Raw genomic sequence first — 16,191 nt, 5'->3', positions numbered from 1 at the left:
AATGTTTTAGTATTTTGTGAGAATTTACAGAGCAATTTAAATTTCTTATTGAAGGTGGTTGTCTTCTGGGTTGTAGCACTGTGTAGTCTGGTAGATTTTAACTGACATTTCAGAGGTACTTGCTGCATCTGAAACATTGGTTAACATCTACCAGACTACACAGCGCTACAACCCAGAAGACGACCATTCTTATACTCACTGTGAGAACCTCAAATCCTGCTGAATTTCTTTTTAGGTATGTCATGGGCTGAACGCGTGGATGCGTTGGAACAACTGGAGGAAATGGAGGCACGCCATCCCGGTCGTGCTCTGGAGCTTCATCAGAAACTGTCGTCGCCATCACGTCGTCGGACTCTGCCAGAGACTTTACGCTGCTTTCAAACCAAACAGGAGCAGGCCAAAGAAAAGAGGGAGCGACTGATGTACGAGAAGTCACAGAAACTAAGAGATCTTCTTAACAAGGTGATCATTGCCATTTCTGCTTGTATTGACGATACGCCTGGTCAGAGAATTTACCTGATTTTATTCCTAGGTCTATGTTCCTCAGTACGTCTAGAAGTTACAGTAGTGTCACTCCAACCCTCATAAGTTCATTTATCTGTGTTGTTGGTATTACTGATTATAGTATATTAAAAAGTGTGAGTGTAGGTTAGTGTCCTATGTCGTAATGTCCATGCCAAATGTCGTCAGACTCTGTCCCATGGTTCTTGAGTCAAAAATGTGTATTTAGAGAGATGGACACACGTGGTCAGCTGTTTGTGCATTAATTTCATGCGGGGAAAGAATCGCGAAAACAGCGAACTTTGCCGATAAAGAAAAGGGACAAAAACTTTCTGTTTAACTAATGAAACGTTTGTGTTCTGAGTAGGATTTGATGTTTTCATGGACGTGCGGAATTATAAATAGAATTTAAGTTATATTGTGTTTGAGATGATTTTTTATAATTTTTATTGTGCCTTTATTCTTGCTTCTCTTTTGTCGTACATTGCAGCATGAGAGACAAACTTTTGTTGGTGCCTGCGTTACGATGAAATGACTGCGAAGTTATTATTACTACAGTCATAGATTTTATGTTATTTTTCAGGGAAATTTGACCCACAAATCTGGTATAACGCTTTGTGTGATTTATTTTTTAATCATTTTATTAGCTTCTTAGTTACATTAATGTATAATGATGAAAGTAACTGGGCTGATATTAACAAGTGCTGGGAACTATCTTCAGTGAGAGTAGTGATGTAAATTTTAATATTCGTTGTTGTGCGCGTAATTTACATGTTTCATATTTGTTGTGAATGTGGGTTGCAGGTGGAAGAAGTGAAAGCTGCCAAGACGCAGCTTATCGAAGATAAACGCGTTCGACTCGAAATGAAACTGAAGCGGGCCGAAGTTAACCGCAAGTTGCATCTGAAGGGTATAATCAGAAAAGCCCATGATGAAGAAGAGAAACTGAAGGAAATTGCGTTTATCAATGAGTTGGAGGCACAGAATAAAAGACATGATTTCATGGCTCTTTGTCAGGTCAGTAGGAGATTTATCTGTTTTGTTAGAAATAAACACAGTAAGATAAGAAATGCCTTTTGAGATTTACAGAATGTTACAGCAAGTTTATCGAGAGGGAACGGTGAGCGGAAAATGTATTATTTTTTGTGTATTAACAGCCTGAAGAAGAAAGGGAAGATATTACGCAGATGACGACTTTGAGAAGAGATCTGAATGTGAAAAAAATTAAGTTTCTTAAACGATAAGAAATGACGACTACTGTCGATTGATTGTCTGGAAATTAGCAGAACTATATGATGATAAATATACTGTGATTTATTTTGTCCAAAGTCTGGAACGTGAAGAAAGTGTACGTAAAAGTGATGCCACAGAATCTCATCAGTGAGAAATGTAAAGAAAGGAAACTTTCAGCGAATAAAAATCAAACAAGCCAACTGTTTACTTGACACACAAACAGATGTTTTAATCCTCACAGGACCGTAAATTATTGTTGATGCTTCTTTATATTTGATTCAGAATATAAATCCTCATCATAGTCATTATAACGTTACTGTTAAAAGGACCCTGTTCAACACCACTGAGTTAAGTACCATATTTAAACCATAGATATGAACAGTTGAAAACATAAGAAAACCATTCCTTCCTAAACACCAGTTTTAAGATCATTGATATAAGCTGTCAGAAACATTATAGTAATAAAACTCTTCTTCAGGAGTATTAATAAATTGCGGAATTTGAATGTATCGTCCATGATGCAAAATTGGAGGAGTCTGACCTTACGGAAAAAATTATCTTTTGATATGACCTGGAAACAAGACACAGAAATCTCCAGTTGAAAAGTCCCGAGTCACCGAGACTGAAGAAAAGCGTAACTGCGAAAGTAAACGGTCAAAACAATTCTGATTTGCTTTTTTGATACTAGAAGAATTACTTGTTACAAATTTGTTTCTCGAAAACATCTATCAACCAGCAAGTTTTGGAATGATTATGGCAGTGCGTTACTATAAAAAAAAGTGAATGTTGTGTCATGACAATATGCCTTTCCATAAAGAAATTTTGGTAAAGTGATATTCTGACTAAGAAACAGATACTGGAGTTGTCATTTTGGCACTGTGTGACATTTCACTGTTCCCCAGAATTAAAAATCTCTTGGAAAGGATTTGATTTTGAATCACTTCTTCTATGGCTCTCCGGTCCGTATTCGGTCCATGGCCTCCTCAATTCACCTCTTCTGTTCGGTCCTCTGTTAGGTCCGTCCGTCCGAGGCTTTGATCGAGGTTTCGAAACATCTTCCTTTTTACGGTGCAAGGTTGTTTGCCTTTTCAATCTGCTTTTTCATAAATGCTATAAACCAAATTCTTTGTTTTTGCAGGAACAAGAAGAACGACTTCAAGGAATTCAGGAGGAAAGGCAGCGGAAACAGGAAGAGAAAGCAGCCAAGGGAGCTGCCGTAGAGGAAAGGCGAAGGGTACTGGAAGCTGAGAGACAAGTAGGTTTGCTTTAAACAAATGAAATATTTGTATAGGATATTGAGAGTTGGGTCCCCATTATAAGTAAAGCCAAGCCATCCCGCTACACGCCATGTAGGTCGTTTGACCTCGGCACTAGATGGGGTGAGTGGTCAGCATCACGTCCCGGCCGCGTTTCACCCCCGGTACCCTTCGGACAGGAGGCCGGGTGGGCCCCAGAGTCAGTCTGGACGCAGAGGCTAAAGTAAGAAACCCCTGCCCCAGTCGGGGATCGAACCCCGGTCGTCCGGCCCGTAGCTAGTCACTATACCGACTCAGCTATCTCGGCTCCTGGGTCCCCATCGTAGATAAAGCTATAACGCGTGTTTGGAGAGTCATGGAGTCACCTGCAGCCTGAGTTTAAGAACACATGGAACTTTACCTGTACCTTTATAACATGACATTGAGGCACAGTGATAGCTTTAGATTTACTGAGGAAAATTATTCCTAGAATTAAAGTAAATTTTATGTTCTCACAGCGGAGAGTATGAAGACACTATCTTCTGAGCTGTTGCGCCAAATAGTTTCATAGAAATTGCCTCCATCACCATTACCCTGATGATAGAGGTAGCAAGCACCTCTGAAACGTGCATCAAATTCCATGATATGGGATTTCATAATTTATCTGAATTTTGCAAATTCTATTTGGTATTACAATATGTAGAATGTATTTTACCACAGGTGAAAGAATTGTCATTTTGCGACTAGCAACATTTTAATTCTTCATTTATTTTAGTAACTAAATATTTATTGATACCACTATATTAATTTTCCTTGACTTCATTTCTGTTTTGTTAAAAATTCACAGTGCATTTATGATAATATTTTTAGTGAAACAATGAATGATGCAGTTACATTGCAATTTTTTTTTCAGGAAAGACTGGAAAAGATGCAGGAAATGAGGAGGAAGAGAGAGGAACGGGTTGGTAGGAAGCAACAAGAAAGAGAAAAGGAAAGGCAGGAATTAGCTAGAGAGAAAGCAAGGTATGAATTATTGATTTAAGAGGGCGTTTCAAAAAGTAACAGCAAATTGACAATATTTCACGAAATGAATACCCCGGGCATTTCAAACTCCCGCGCAGGGAAGATACATTCTTAGAGAAGGTTTTGACACCGCCCAATAGACAGCGTGGCGTGCTTAATTGGAAGGGATGCATATATAAAATTGCGGCACCCTTAGCTGTTTGCGCTGTAGAGGAGCAGCGAGCAATCATCAGATCTTTGTGGTCGGAGGGTGCGAAACCTCAAGAAATTCTTAGAAGAATGCTGCAACAGTATGGAGATGCCTGCATTGGTGAGAGAAGAGTGTACGAGTGGGTAGACGCGTTTAAAAATGGGCAAACATCAATCCGTGATGACGCACGCCCTGACACGGCTGCTGCGACTCTTGACACCGTTCGGAGATTGAGATTTCAGATCTTACAGCATCCCCCATGCAGCTCTGACCTTGCTCCCTCTGATTATCATGTGTTTGGACCCCTGAAGGACGCTTTGAGAGGACGACGATTTGGGAATGATGACGAGGTCAAAGAAGCGGTGCATTTCTGGCTGAAGGCACAACCAAAAACATTTTTTTCTGATGGAATAAAGAAGTTGGTGCAACGGTGTGAGGGTGATTATGTAGAAAAATGACATATCATTTGTATCTCTAATTAAATTATATATCTCAAAATATTTAATTTGCTGTTACTTTTTGAAATGCCCTCGTGTATTCGTAAGAGGTTTTGTAAATTGCTCCTTTGAAAACTGCGTTACTGGAATAGTGCTGGGTTCTTAAATTAGGGCATGTCTGTTTCTGGAGTTCATTCTGCTTCTGTCGACAAAAATCTGAAAGTTGAATCTATAACATACAGCTGATTGGACTTAAGTTGTATTATATTTCCTGTAGGGATCGTGAAGAGCGTTTATCCGCGCTGCATGCAGCTCAGTTGGCGACTCAAGAAGAACTTCAGAAGAAAATTCAGCAGAAACAGGAGGAATCTGCCCGTCGACACGAAGAGAATATTGAACATATTCGGCAGAGGGCTCTGGAATCTAGCATTTTGCGTTGCTCCACAGATGATGTAGCGCCTCGACTTGCTCCTTATGACACCCAGAAGCTGTGTGAAGTGTGTAATGTGCTGGTAAGAAACATAATAGTTTATGTATGATTTGAGGTTTTCACAGCGGTGAGTATGAAGATTTCTGTCTTCTGGGTTGTTGCGCTGTGTAGTCTCGTCGATGTTTACCAACGTTTCAGAGGTCACGCTGCCTCCGTCATCAGGGCATTCAAGCTACAAGGTGCAACAACCCAGGAGACAGCAATCATCAAGGAATCATTACCTGCGTTAATAATGAGCAGTAGCTTTTTAATTGCTTTATCATTATTGATAAAATGAAAACTTTGCACAGTTCATTTTTGATGATTTTAACCCGCCAGCCCACAGTTTTTTTTCTCTTCTGCACCAGAATGTTTTTTTGTTGTTGTAAAACTGTAAAAATTATTTAAGCCCCTCTTCCACAGGAACAAAAAAGCTTGATTTGTTCATTTCTGCACAATTTAAAGCTCATTCATACTTTATTTTTTGTTAAGAACTGAGATTCAGACACGTTTATCATGACCTGTCATTAGAAGAGCGATACAAAGCCTGCTATTCGCTGTCCGTAGCAAACGGCTGTCTCAGCGATTGATTTGTGGGCGTGACGTGTAATGGGCAAGGCATTTGGACTGTATGAGACATTGGTTTTCAGATTGGTTCAGAAGTATACCTTTTAAGTCACTTGCGAGGTCGGAAGCACCAGGAAGCCGTGCAGCATCAGCACGGAGTGGATCCATCAAGAGAGGATCTTACGTCTTATAACATCCGGCACATCGTTGATGCTCCTGCTGATAAGATTGACCCTAAGATAGCCTTTGATAAAGAACGTCAGAAGGCACTGAAGAAGCGTTGTAAAAAAATAAGACTTCGAATGGCAGCTAGGTAAGTATTTTATGCATCAGAGATGAGATCATCTGAATCAGCAGGCTAATGTAAAATGGCGCCATTGATTAGGAAGATTGGTGATAGTAATGCGGATGGTTCAGATGGTTTACGGGAAACATCATCCCAGTCTGTGCTGTTAGGGTGATGTCAGATTACTTGCAGGGCAATTCTGACCACTGACAGTCGACAGCAAAGCGGCGTGAGACAGGTTCGCAGGGTTGATTGCCCTTATTATTCTCTGGAGTAATCCCCTGCTGGGGATACCTCATCCAGGAATTCTCCACCCTTCTACCTTTGTGATTTACCAGGAATTTCCAGCTGGGAATTTGCCATTGCGGTGCTTGTGTGCAAAAATGCGTGTAGGTTTTCATAAAAGGTGCCTGATATTGTGTGATTTTGTAAAAAAAAAAAAAAATAGGTTATGTTGACAAATTTTAAACTCCCCAGTTACAGATTTCATGAAAATTTATTCAGCAGTTCTTGGGTTACGTGTATGTTGATGGAGAGATAGATGGAGTGATTTTAATGGGAATTTTTGCAGGGTTGCAAATGTAGCAAAAAATGATCACACTCTTTTTTTATTTCTTGTGCTTTTCAGAGGTCAGGAATATGAGTCGAAGAAGGGTCCGTCTATAAAAATAGAATCCCCTAACAAGTCTCGTATTCAGAAATGCTTGAGAGATATAGAGAAACTGCACTCGAGTCAAGGGAAGGGACAGTGGCCAAATCCCGCAATAACTTCCCTGGAAAGAGCTCTTGGTGACGTCAGTCGAATTCTGGATAAACAGGTGAGAATTTTGTTGTGTCGTAAACAGCGCTAAATAATTGCATCAAGTTTTTGTTTCACTTATGTGCGGACAATTTGATGACGCTTTTAAAGAAATTTTTTTGTTACGATATATTTGTGGCGATAAGAATTGGAGTGGAAAGTTGGAAGAAATATATGCATACAAAAGTTTAGAAGTTACGGTACCACTTCCTAGATCTAAAAGTAGATGGGGAAATATGTTAGGATCCAGCGTAGGATGGAATCCGTCGGCAGGCACCTCAGAAGAGAACCTTCGGGTTGCCGATCGGATAATCGTCTCGTGATGCACTGTGCTTATCGATGCTAGCCTATGTTTTTGAATTTGGGACAGATGTAGATTATAAATTTTGTACTGGATTATTTTTTTGTTTTGTTTCCAGAATTCATTGGATCAAATGGCATTCCAAGCCTCTAATGGTTTTTCAATTTTATCCAACATCCTTAACTTGGGACTGGATGTTCCTGTCAATATGGCACCGTATCTTCCTTTAAAGTAAGTTCATCGCAGTGTTTAATTTATTTAGCAATATAATCATCATAGCTTTGTTATATTTGTAATTGTGGATTAAGATGCCATGTGGCTGTGTAGGTGGATACCACCATTTCAGGAGAAGATGTCACATCGAGCATCGCAATCCAGAATTCACATTCTTGCCGTCACGAAAACCTCATATGCGCACGTTGTGTTCTCTTGCAGATGTTTTGTTACGATGTGCACCACTTACAACCTAGCCTGTCAGAATCACGCAGCGAACTCCAAGTACGTTCTCTTCAGTAATAAAGTTGGCACGGTACTGGACTTGCTGCTTTATAGGCTGACGGTGAGTTACATTTTCTTTTCTTCTCTTTCTGTAGTCAAGACGTATTCTGTGGGTTCAGCACTGGAACTGGTACGAAAGTGTACCTGACGGCATACACGTGCGTCTCAGATGCTCGTCTTTTTGGTTTTTGTTTATCTCGTCGCCCCGGATGTTCATTTATTCCAGATACGGGTCTCTCGTCGTAAAGCTAATCGCATTTACGTGTGCTGCGCTACATGGATTTAGAAAATATGTTTACTGTTTTGTTAAATATTTACCACGCTGCGGAAAAAAAAGAAGAAAAGAAATTCACCTAAAAGTTTTGAAATGAAGTCTGTATTTTATGGAATGTGCCATTTTCTTTTTTGTATGGCAAACTTTTTGACAAATGATAACGCAGATCTGTTTATTAGTAACTTTCATTTGAAGTGGAGACGGTGTTGAATTAATTAACTCCGTGGAGTGGGTTCCGCCTACAGAGGCTAATATTTATAGTTTCTCGGCTGATCAAGAAATTTCCCATCTTTACGGGACCCCAGAGGCTCATTGGTCAGTCGCCATAGTCCGTATCCTGAGCCAATTGAATCCAATCCATGCACTTTAACCTCATTTTTTAAGACCATTTTAATATTGTCCTCCCGTCAATGCTTAGTTCTTCCAAGTTGTCTCTACCCTTCAAGTTACGTGACCAGAACTCTGTATGTGTCATCTTTCCCACGTGTGTCAGACGATGCGCCACGTAACATTTTTTTAAAGTAATATTCTGCGATCCAGTTAATTGCTCCATGAACCAGAACTCGCCATTACAGAGCAAAGTATTACATTTTGGTTCTACGGCTATAGTTTTGAGACTTTGGGCCAAAATTATCTGTTGCACGCATAATGCAGGGGCTTGTTAAAGAAAGATGTCTGCCGTACAGAAAGAAATGCTATTGGAGGTCATTCTGGAGGATACGTAAATCCCTTCCTTCGATTCACGGCACGGACCTATTTTACAGTGGATAAATTGTTAATCGTGTGAACCGGGATATCTCAGTAACGAGATTGCGTAGGTGCTTTGTGTCCAGCATTTGAGTTGCGGCAAATTTCCCGTCCAAACCAAGAACCACGCAGCGTCCTGTTCAGTTGGTATTAGAAGTTCTTTCATAAGAATTAAGGTAGCCAGACTGTGACAACATTACGGTCTGGAAAGCGTACTACTCTGTCGTCAAGGCACATGCCTTAATGCCACGTTGCTTTTAAAAGTCGTTTCATCATTTGTCCAATCTCCAAGTTACAGAATCGCGTTTCTTCTGGTTGTCCGAAACTGCTTCAGCCTGTTCACAGCTTCTGTTTGTATGTAGTTAGTGGGCTGTGCATAGCTCAGGTGGATAGTCACTTGGTTTCTGACTGTGAAGGCCTGGGTTTGCTCCCACGGCGGTCCACGCGGGATTTGTAGCCAGAGTGGCACTGAGATAGCTTTTCCCGTGAATCCCGGTCAGTTTTATTCCACCGCTAAAAATGGGCTTAACAAAACATTATGACACATGAATTTGGGTTTTATCTATGAGTCACAAGTAACATTTCTTTATCTGAAGGCTTATCTCTTTAGATTCTCTTATTGTAGGTGTTTTCTGTAAGTTATTTAAGATGAGTATTAATATTCTGTTCCATCATGGGACACCATGGAAAAATGCAAATGAATATCCGTATCTACAGCAGAATTTTGCCGCAGTTCCCATTTCTTGAACAACGCGAGTCTGTAAGCGCCTTAGGGCAGCGTAAGAGATTGGCAGATAAGCCATTTCTTCTGCCTTCGATATGTTTCCCCTTTCACCGTAAATGATATAACCGCTGAAAGTGACACAGGAATTTCTCGTTGTCGGATGCATGCGGACGTTCGTTTAGATGAGCCATCCGAGCAGAGAAACTTTTTATTTCCTACAAATTCTTCTTCTGTGGCTCTCCGGTCCGTATTCGGTCCATGGCCTCCTCAATTCACCTCTTCCATTCTGTCCTCTGTTAGGTCATGTCCGAGGCTTTGATCGAGGTTTCGAAACGTCTTCCTTTTTACGGTGCAAGGCTGTTAGCCTTGCGACCAACCCCCGACCTGCAGGACCAGGGTACCTGTCTTAGTCTGACCTCTCCCCATCGACCAATCTGACTAGGGAGGCCCTACCAGTAGCTCTTGGGGTCAAGCCCCACCACCACGACAAGGTGCGGGTACCATTAAGTGGGGACTTCCTACAAATGGCGCTCAATATCTGACTTTATATATATGTATGTCACAGTGACGTTTGCGAAAGGATGTATTTTTGTATGGAAAATAGTAACATTTGAGTTTATTATGCAAATAAGTGGATGTGGCTTCTCTGTGTCGTATATTTTTCTCTGATTCGTGCAGAAATGATGTGTCAGAGTTGATGGCACTGCTTTTTCGTCTGAAACAGCTGACCCATGAATTTCTACTTCTCCATCCCAGTGTTTATTTGGTTTAAGGGGGGAAAAAAAGATTCCTGCTTACGATATGAGAAGATTTTTTCGTTTTTCGTGTAGAACAGATTTCCCTTGTCTGTCTCCACTCAGCCCCGATAAATGTAAGGTAAAAGCTTTGTAGAAGAGACATCCCATCCCATCCCATCCTCTGTCTCTGTCTTGTCGTCGTCCTCCTGCTGGCTAATGCATCTGCGGTGAAAGCCCTCTCTCCCTTCCTGCATCCAAGCCAATATCCTCTCATAAATATCCCAAATGATATTTCCTGCTCGGACGGGATGGGCGTTACCCGGACCTATTGCCTCTGCCAGAGCTGGAAGATGTGGCAGGTGACGCCACCCGGGGTGTGGGGAGGAGGTCGTGACGCGACTGCGCGGATCGAGTCGGTACAGGATACCCTGCAAATTGTTATGCACGTACATGGCTGTCGTCCGGGTTGCATGCTCCCTCCGTCATCAGGGCTACAGGATAAATACTGATATTTCAGAGGAGTTGATGAAGGAAACAGTTTATCTGAGACGTCTGTCAGAGTCTGCCAGGAATACGTGGTGCTACATAATTACTGGAAATTTCATACATTACCGTGAACGTGAAACTGTAAAAAGTGAAATGGAACGTTGTACGTCATTTATTGGCACGCTGACCAGATATGTAGATCGAACTCACGAGTTTATGTAGCCATTAAAGACATCAGAAATCTTAACAAAAAATTAGTTAGGTTAAACACGAGAGATTTGAGGTCGTCACAGTGGCGATTTCTGGGGTATTGCCCCGTGTAGTCTGTTAGAGACATTGTGGCGCAGCACCCCAGAAGACAGTTATCTTTGTTAAAGCACATGATACCGACACTCGTTCTGTTACTTCCTAACCTCGCGTGTTTACACTTCGTTGCATCGATTCGATGTTGTGTTGTTTTTCTCACGTTCCGTTGTTTCGAGACGCACAGTGGTGATTGGAGGGAACACCGCATCGCGGCGCCACCATAGGTGCATAGCGCTTCACAGCCTTCATTTGCCTCAACTTTAAATTGAACATCAGCAGAAATTTCCGGATCTCGTAGTGGACATTGTTCAGTAATAAGCGTGTTATGGAATGTTATACGCGGGTCCTCGTTATTATTTAGGGCTGTTGTGGATTAACGTTGGGAGGGAGGAGGGTTTGTTAGGGGCTTTTAGCATCTCAAGACCATGTCTGGCGTGTGGAGTTTCTTACAAAAATTTCAGGTTCTTTTTTTTAATATTTTTGTTTCGCTAACTGCACTCGTGATACGACATAGCGTAGTCTAATTTGTGTATGTTTTGTTAAATATTCGCCGCGTCGAAATATGTTTCAAATAAAAGTTGTAGTTTTTATAAGATATGCAATTTTTCTTTTATAAGTTACATTGATCCATTTTTTTGAGAAATTTAAGGAATTAGACCTGAGTTGGGGGGTCAAATTACCCCAGATACGAGCCAAAAAATACATTTTTCTGGCTACAGCTGTCGGTATTATTCTGGGTTGTGACACTGTGCGACTTCGTAGATAGATACCAACGTTTCGGAGAAACAATTTGTTTCCATCTTCAGGACATATTCACAGCCGCGAAGACCTCAAATTCCCCTACAAAATGTTGTGTAGAGTTTAACCGAAATAAATTCATTGCCGTAGTTTCGGAGATGAGGCATGTTAATTTACAAACCCGACCTCACCTTTATACATTTTGTGGAATTTACTCATAAAAACCACGCTCTTGAACGTTTTAGTAGGAACAGAATCGCACGTTGTTCATAATGTAGGCTGCCACTGGAGGAATTTATCCGTGGAAAATCCAAGAATCCGGTTCCATGGGACGCAGTTTGTGAAATCACTTACGTCGCCATATGTTCGCTTGTGTTATTATTTTGTCCACGATACATAGTACAAGTAGACTGACTTCCGTGGTCCTTCTTTCGAACTCAGTTTGCGAAATTCGATCGTTCGTCCAGTGTGTCCACTCGTTCGTACTATGATTCGGCTGCGATCACCAAAATTACGGACACATTTGGCGATTTTAATGGAACTTGTACGAATATAATTTCATTTGAGCCCCCCATACATTGGGACCCTTATGAAGCCTTCTGTCTCCAACTGTACCAACCTAACGGCTTTACAAACCCGTGAAATGTGTTTATTACATTTTAATTTTTATGTAGTGGCAGATCAGTGAGAACTTCGGAAGTTTTTCGGAAAATATAAATTAACTGAGTGATGTCTGCGATTCATACTTTGGTGTTGGTGGTACCTGATGAATAATTTTGTCTTGCGGATACAATTTTTTTAATTTTTGCAGAGATGTAGGCTAAACAATAGTATAAATATTATAAGATGTGATCCATATGAGCCCTAACTAACTAGATGGCTTACAGAACCGGAAGGTTCATCACCGAATTACCCAAAGCCCTCCACCGGACCCTGTCCTGGGCCAACAAACTCCAGTCTCCTTCAACTCCTATCTCCCATAGATCCCGCCTGACATTATCCTCCCATCTACGTCTAGGTCTTCCCAGAGGTCTCTTCCCCTCAGGCTTCCCAAATAGTGGACCCAACCAACTAGATGGCTTACCGAACCCGAAGGTTCATCACCGAACTAACCAAAGCCCTCCACCGGACCCTGTCCTGGGCCAACAAAATCCAGTCTCCTTCAACTCCTATCTCCCATAGATCCCGCCTGACATTATCCTCCCATCTACGTCTAGGTCTCCCCAGAGGTCTCTTCCCCTCAGGCTTCCCAAATAGTGGACCCAACCAACTAGATGGCTTACCGAACCCGAAGGTTCATCACCGAACTAACCAAAGCCCTCCACCGGACCCTGTCCTGGGCCAACAAAATCCAGTCTCCTTCAACTCCTATCTCCCATAGATCCCGCCTGACATTATCCTCCCATCTACGTCTAGGTCTCCCCAGAGGTCTCTTCCCCTCAGGCTTCCCAAATAGTGGACCCAACCAACTAGATGGCTTACCGAACCCGAAGGTTCATCACCGAACTAACCAAAGCCCTCCACCGGACCCTGTCCTGGGCCAACAAAATCCAGTCTCCTTCAACTCCTATCTCCCATAGATCCCGCCTGAGATTATCCTCCCATCTACGTCTAGGTCTCCCCAGCGGTCTCTTCCCCTCAGGCTTCCCAGATAGTGGACCCAACCAACCAGATGGCTTACGGAACACAAAGGTTCATCACCGAATTAACCAAAGCCCTCCACCGGACCCTGTCCTGGACCAACAAAATCCAGTCTCCTTCAACTCCTATCTCCCATAGATCCCGCCTGAGATTATCCTCCCATCTACGTCTAGGTCTCCCCAGCGGTCTCTTCCCCTCAGGCTTCCCAGATAGTGGACCCAACCAACTAGATGGCTTACCGAACCCGAAGGTTCATCACCGAACTAACCAAAGCCCTCCACCGGACCCTGTCCTGGGCCAACAAAATGCAGTCTCCTTCAACTCCTATCTCCCATGGATCCCGCCTGAGATTATCCTCCCATCTACGTCTAGGTCTCCCCACCGGTCTCTTCCCTTCAGGTTTCCCAACCAATACCCGGTGCACACCTCTTGTCCCATCCATGCGCGCTACATGTCCCGCCCATCTCATTCTTCTCGACTTAATCACCCTCACAATACTGGGGGAGCAGTACAGATTTTTAAGCTCGTCATTATGCAGTTTTCTCCACGCCTCATCGTCTTCTCTCCTAGGCCCAAATATCCTCCTCAACACCTGCAATCTGTGTTCCTCCCTCTGAGTGAGAGACCATGTTTCGCACCCATACAAAACGACGAGCAGAATTATCGTTTTGCATATTTCAATCTTCAGGTTCTTAGAAATCGGAAGTTGTTAACATTAACGAGACAAAATTCGTGGTTCGTGTCACTTTCAGCGTGAATGGCGCTGGAGGAACCCGATTTCTGTCGTCGCTTGTGGATGGGCTTATTTGTTCTCGTTCCGCTTTTTGTATGCATGTTCATTCAACTGCTTCCGTCAGCTTAGCTGCAACAGTCATTTGTCTTCTCCCCGAATCCATTATTCGCTTTATCCCTGCACAGAAATTGCGATCGAAAGATAAAATGTACATCGATCAAACAATAAAAGAAAAGGAATTGAATTTTTTCGTTTGGAACTAAAGTACGTCAGACGTTTTCTTTTATTAATGCAATCAAATCACTCCTTTTTCGGATTTCAATAACGGTCAATAACATCGGGTTATTCAGTCAGTCGGACGATTCTTTCTTATTATGTTTGTTATATATTCACGTCTTTCCGGGGGCCGAAAGATGGATGAATGGAAAAATACGTGAAGGCCTACAGCTCAGTGTATAAACAGAAAGAACGTGGTTATATTGCATTTATTTCTTACACGTAAGAACATAAATGTCGATATTGCTTTCCTTATAATCGATTACTTCCCTTATAATCAATTGCTTTCCTTATAATCGATTGCTTTCCTTATAATCCATTGCTTCCCTTATAATCGATTACTTCCCTTATAATCAATTGCTTTCCTTATAATCGATTGCTTTCCTTATAATCGATTACTTCCCTTATAATCGATTGCTTTCCTTATAATCGATTACTTCCCTTATAATCGATTGCTTTCCTTATAATCGATTACTTCCCTTATAATCAATTGCTTTCCTTATAATCGATTGCTTCCCTTATAATCGATTACTTCCCTTATAATCGATTGCTTTCCTTATAATCGATTGCTTCCCTTATAATCGATTACTTCCCTTATAATCGATTGCTTCCCTTATAATCGATTGCTTTCCTTATAATCGATTGCTTCCCTTATAATCGATTGCTTCCCTTATAATCGATTGCTTCCCTTATAATCAATTGCTTTCCTTATAATCGATTGCTTGTGAGGTTTTAACTACAACAGTCAGACTTTCACAGCTAAACTTTCTACTTCAATTTTGAGCGAGACGCAAGATATTTTCAGTACCATTTGCATATTAATATTACATCCGAGCGGATTAGCATAGCGGTCACGCTGAACATGTATAATCCGGAGGGACTCGGTTTGAGTCTCGGTCAGGCTACTGACGTCTCCGACTGAAAATGTTATGGGTTTCCTGAGTTTTTTCAGGCAGATTTCGGGATAATGCCTTCAGTTAGGTCAGATTCGCCTCCTTACAAATCCTTATCCTACCCATTATTCATGATCATCGTCAACGTGGTGATGCTGTTAAGGAATTCTGAGCCTTGCGGGATGATGATTATTGTTATGTGGTCTCTCGTCCGTTGTCTGCCACTGTGTGTGTGCACTTCTGTGTAGGACTGTACGTTTCCACACTTGTATTTAATATATTCAGTCGTGTTGACGGAGTCGTTTAAAAACTGGATCAACCTTCATCGGACAAACTTTTACGACCTGCCAAGTGGTGATATCCGGAAACAAACATAAAATTCAAGAAGTGTATTTTAAGGTTAATACAGAGTGTCCATAAATTAGCGGACGATTTTAAGTGCGTGTCATGATTTATTTATAACACACACGAAAAACTTATGTACCTCAGAACAGTGACAGAAAATTCAAGTTTTTTTTTGTTTACTTGTGATCACGGAAGTTTGATCACGCGCTAATTTATGGACACTAGAAACGAAAGAATATCCTCCCCTTCTCCCTCAAAAGATCACGAAATGGAACAAAATAAGGAATAAAAAAATTGTATTTAGAAATTTTTATACAACTTTGAAGCCTATGTTTCATAAGAAATTACTATAGGAAACAATACACGAAATTGTTGCAAGGTAATGATAATTTCTTCACTGTTGTGACGCTGAAAAGACAGGACTTGGGAACAGAAGTAATCGAAATATTATATCAGTATTTGTAACTAAAAGTTGCAGAATTCGCCTGATTACCTCACCCACTCTGTCCGTTTGCCCAGATGTAACATTTCGAGAACGGGTGAACGTTTTAATAAAATTGTATGTAGGGGGCTTTTGCTGAAATCTGCCGACAAATTCCAGTTTGGTTATAAACAGACAGCAGAAACGGATACCTTGGATCAAAAACTTCATGCCTTTTTTTTACGCCCTGAAGTGACCGGGTCTGTCCCAAGGGACTTCGCCTCCCCCCCCCCCCCTTCTGACTAGGCTACTTTCAGGTACCCTCACGCCT

General features: G+C 41.6%; 1 protein-coding gene across 3 annotated transcripts in view; it reads left to right on the top strand.

Moving 5' to 3' along the window:
* ssp3 (SCAPER domain-containing protein short spindle 3) overlaps positions 1 to 16,191 on the top strand; it is a 314,720-nt gene that overhangs the window by 12,578 nt on the left and 285,951 nt on the right. For all 3 annotated transcript variants that reach the window (XM_087343366.1, XM_087343365.1, XM_087343367.1), the window contains exons 10-18: positions 236 to 462; positions 1,306 to 1,518; positions 2,873 to 2,989; positions 3,883 to 3,992; positions 4,897 to 5,131; positions 5,739 to 5,968; positions 6,570 to 6,759; positions 7,160 to 7,272; positions 7,477 to 7,600. In XM_087343366.1, the coding sequence (XP_087199492.1) occupies positions 236 to 462; positions 1,306 to 1,518; positions 2,873 to 2,989; positions 3,883 to 3,992; positions 4,897 to 5,131; positions 5,739 to 5,968; positions 6,570 to 6,759; positions 7,160 to 7,272; positions 7,477 to 7,600 (1,559 nt within the window). The remainder of the gene's footprint in view (positions 1 to 235; positions 463 to 1,305; positions 1,519 to 2,872; positions 2,990 to 3,882; positions 3,993 to 4,896; positions 5,132 to 5,738; positions 5,969 to 6,569; positions 6,760 to 7,159; positions 7,273 to 7,476; positions 7,601 to 16,191) is intronic.

The sequence above is a fragment of the Zootermopsis nevadensis genome, unplaced genomic scaffold, assembly GCF_977971745.1.
Source record: "Zootermopsis nevadensis isolate Lab colony 2312 unplaced genomic scaffold, Znev_1.0 Znev_ptg000005l, whole genome shotgun sequence".
Classification (NCBI taxonomy): Eukaryota; Metazoa; Arthropoda; class Insecta; order Blattodea; family Termopsidae; genus Zootermopsis; species Zootermopsis nevadensis.
This window is presented reverse-complemented; position numbering and strand designations above follow the sequence as displayed.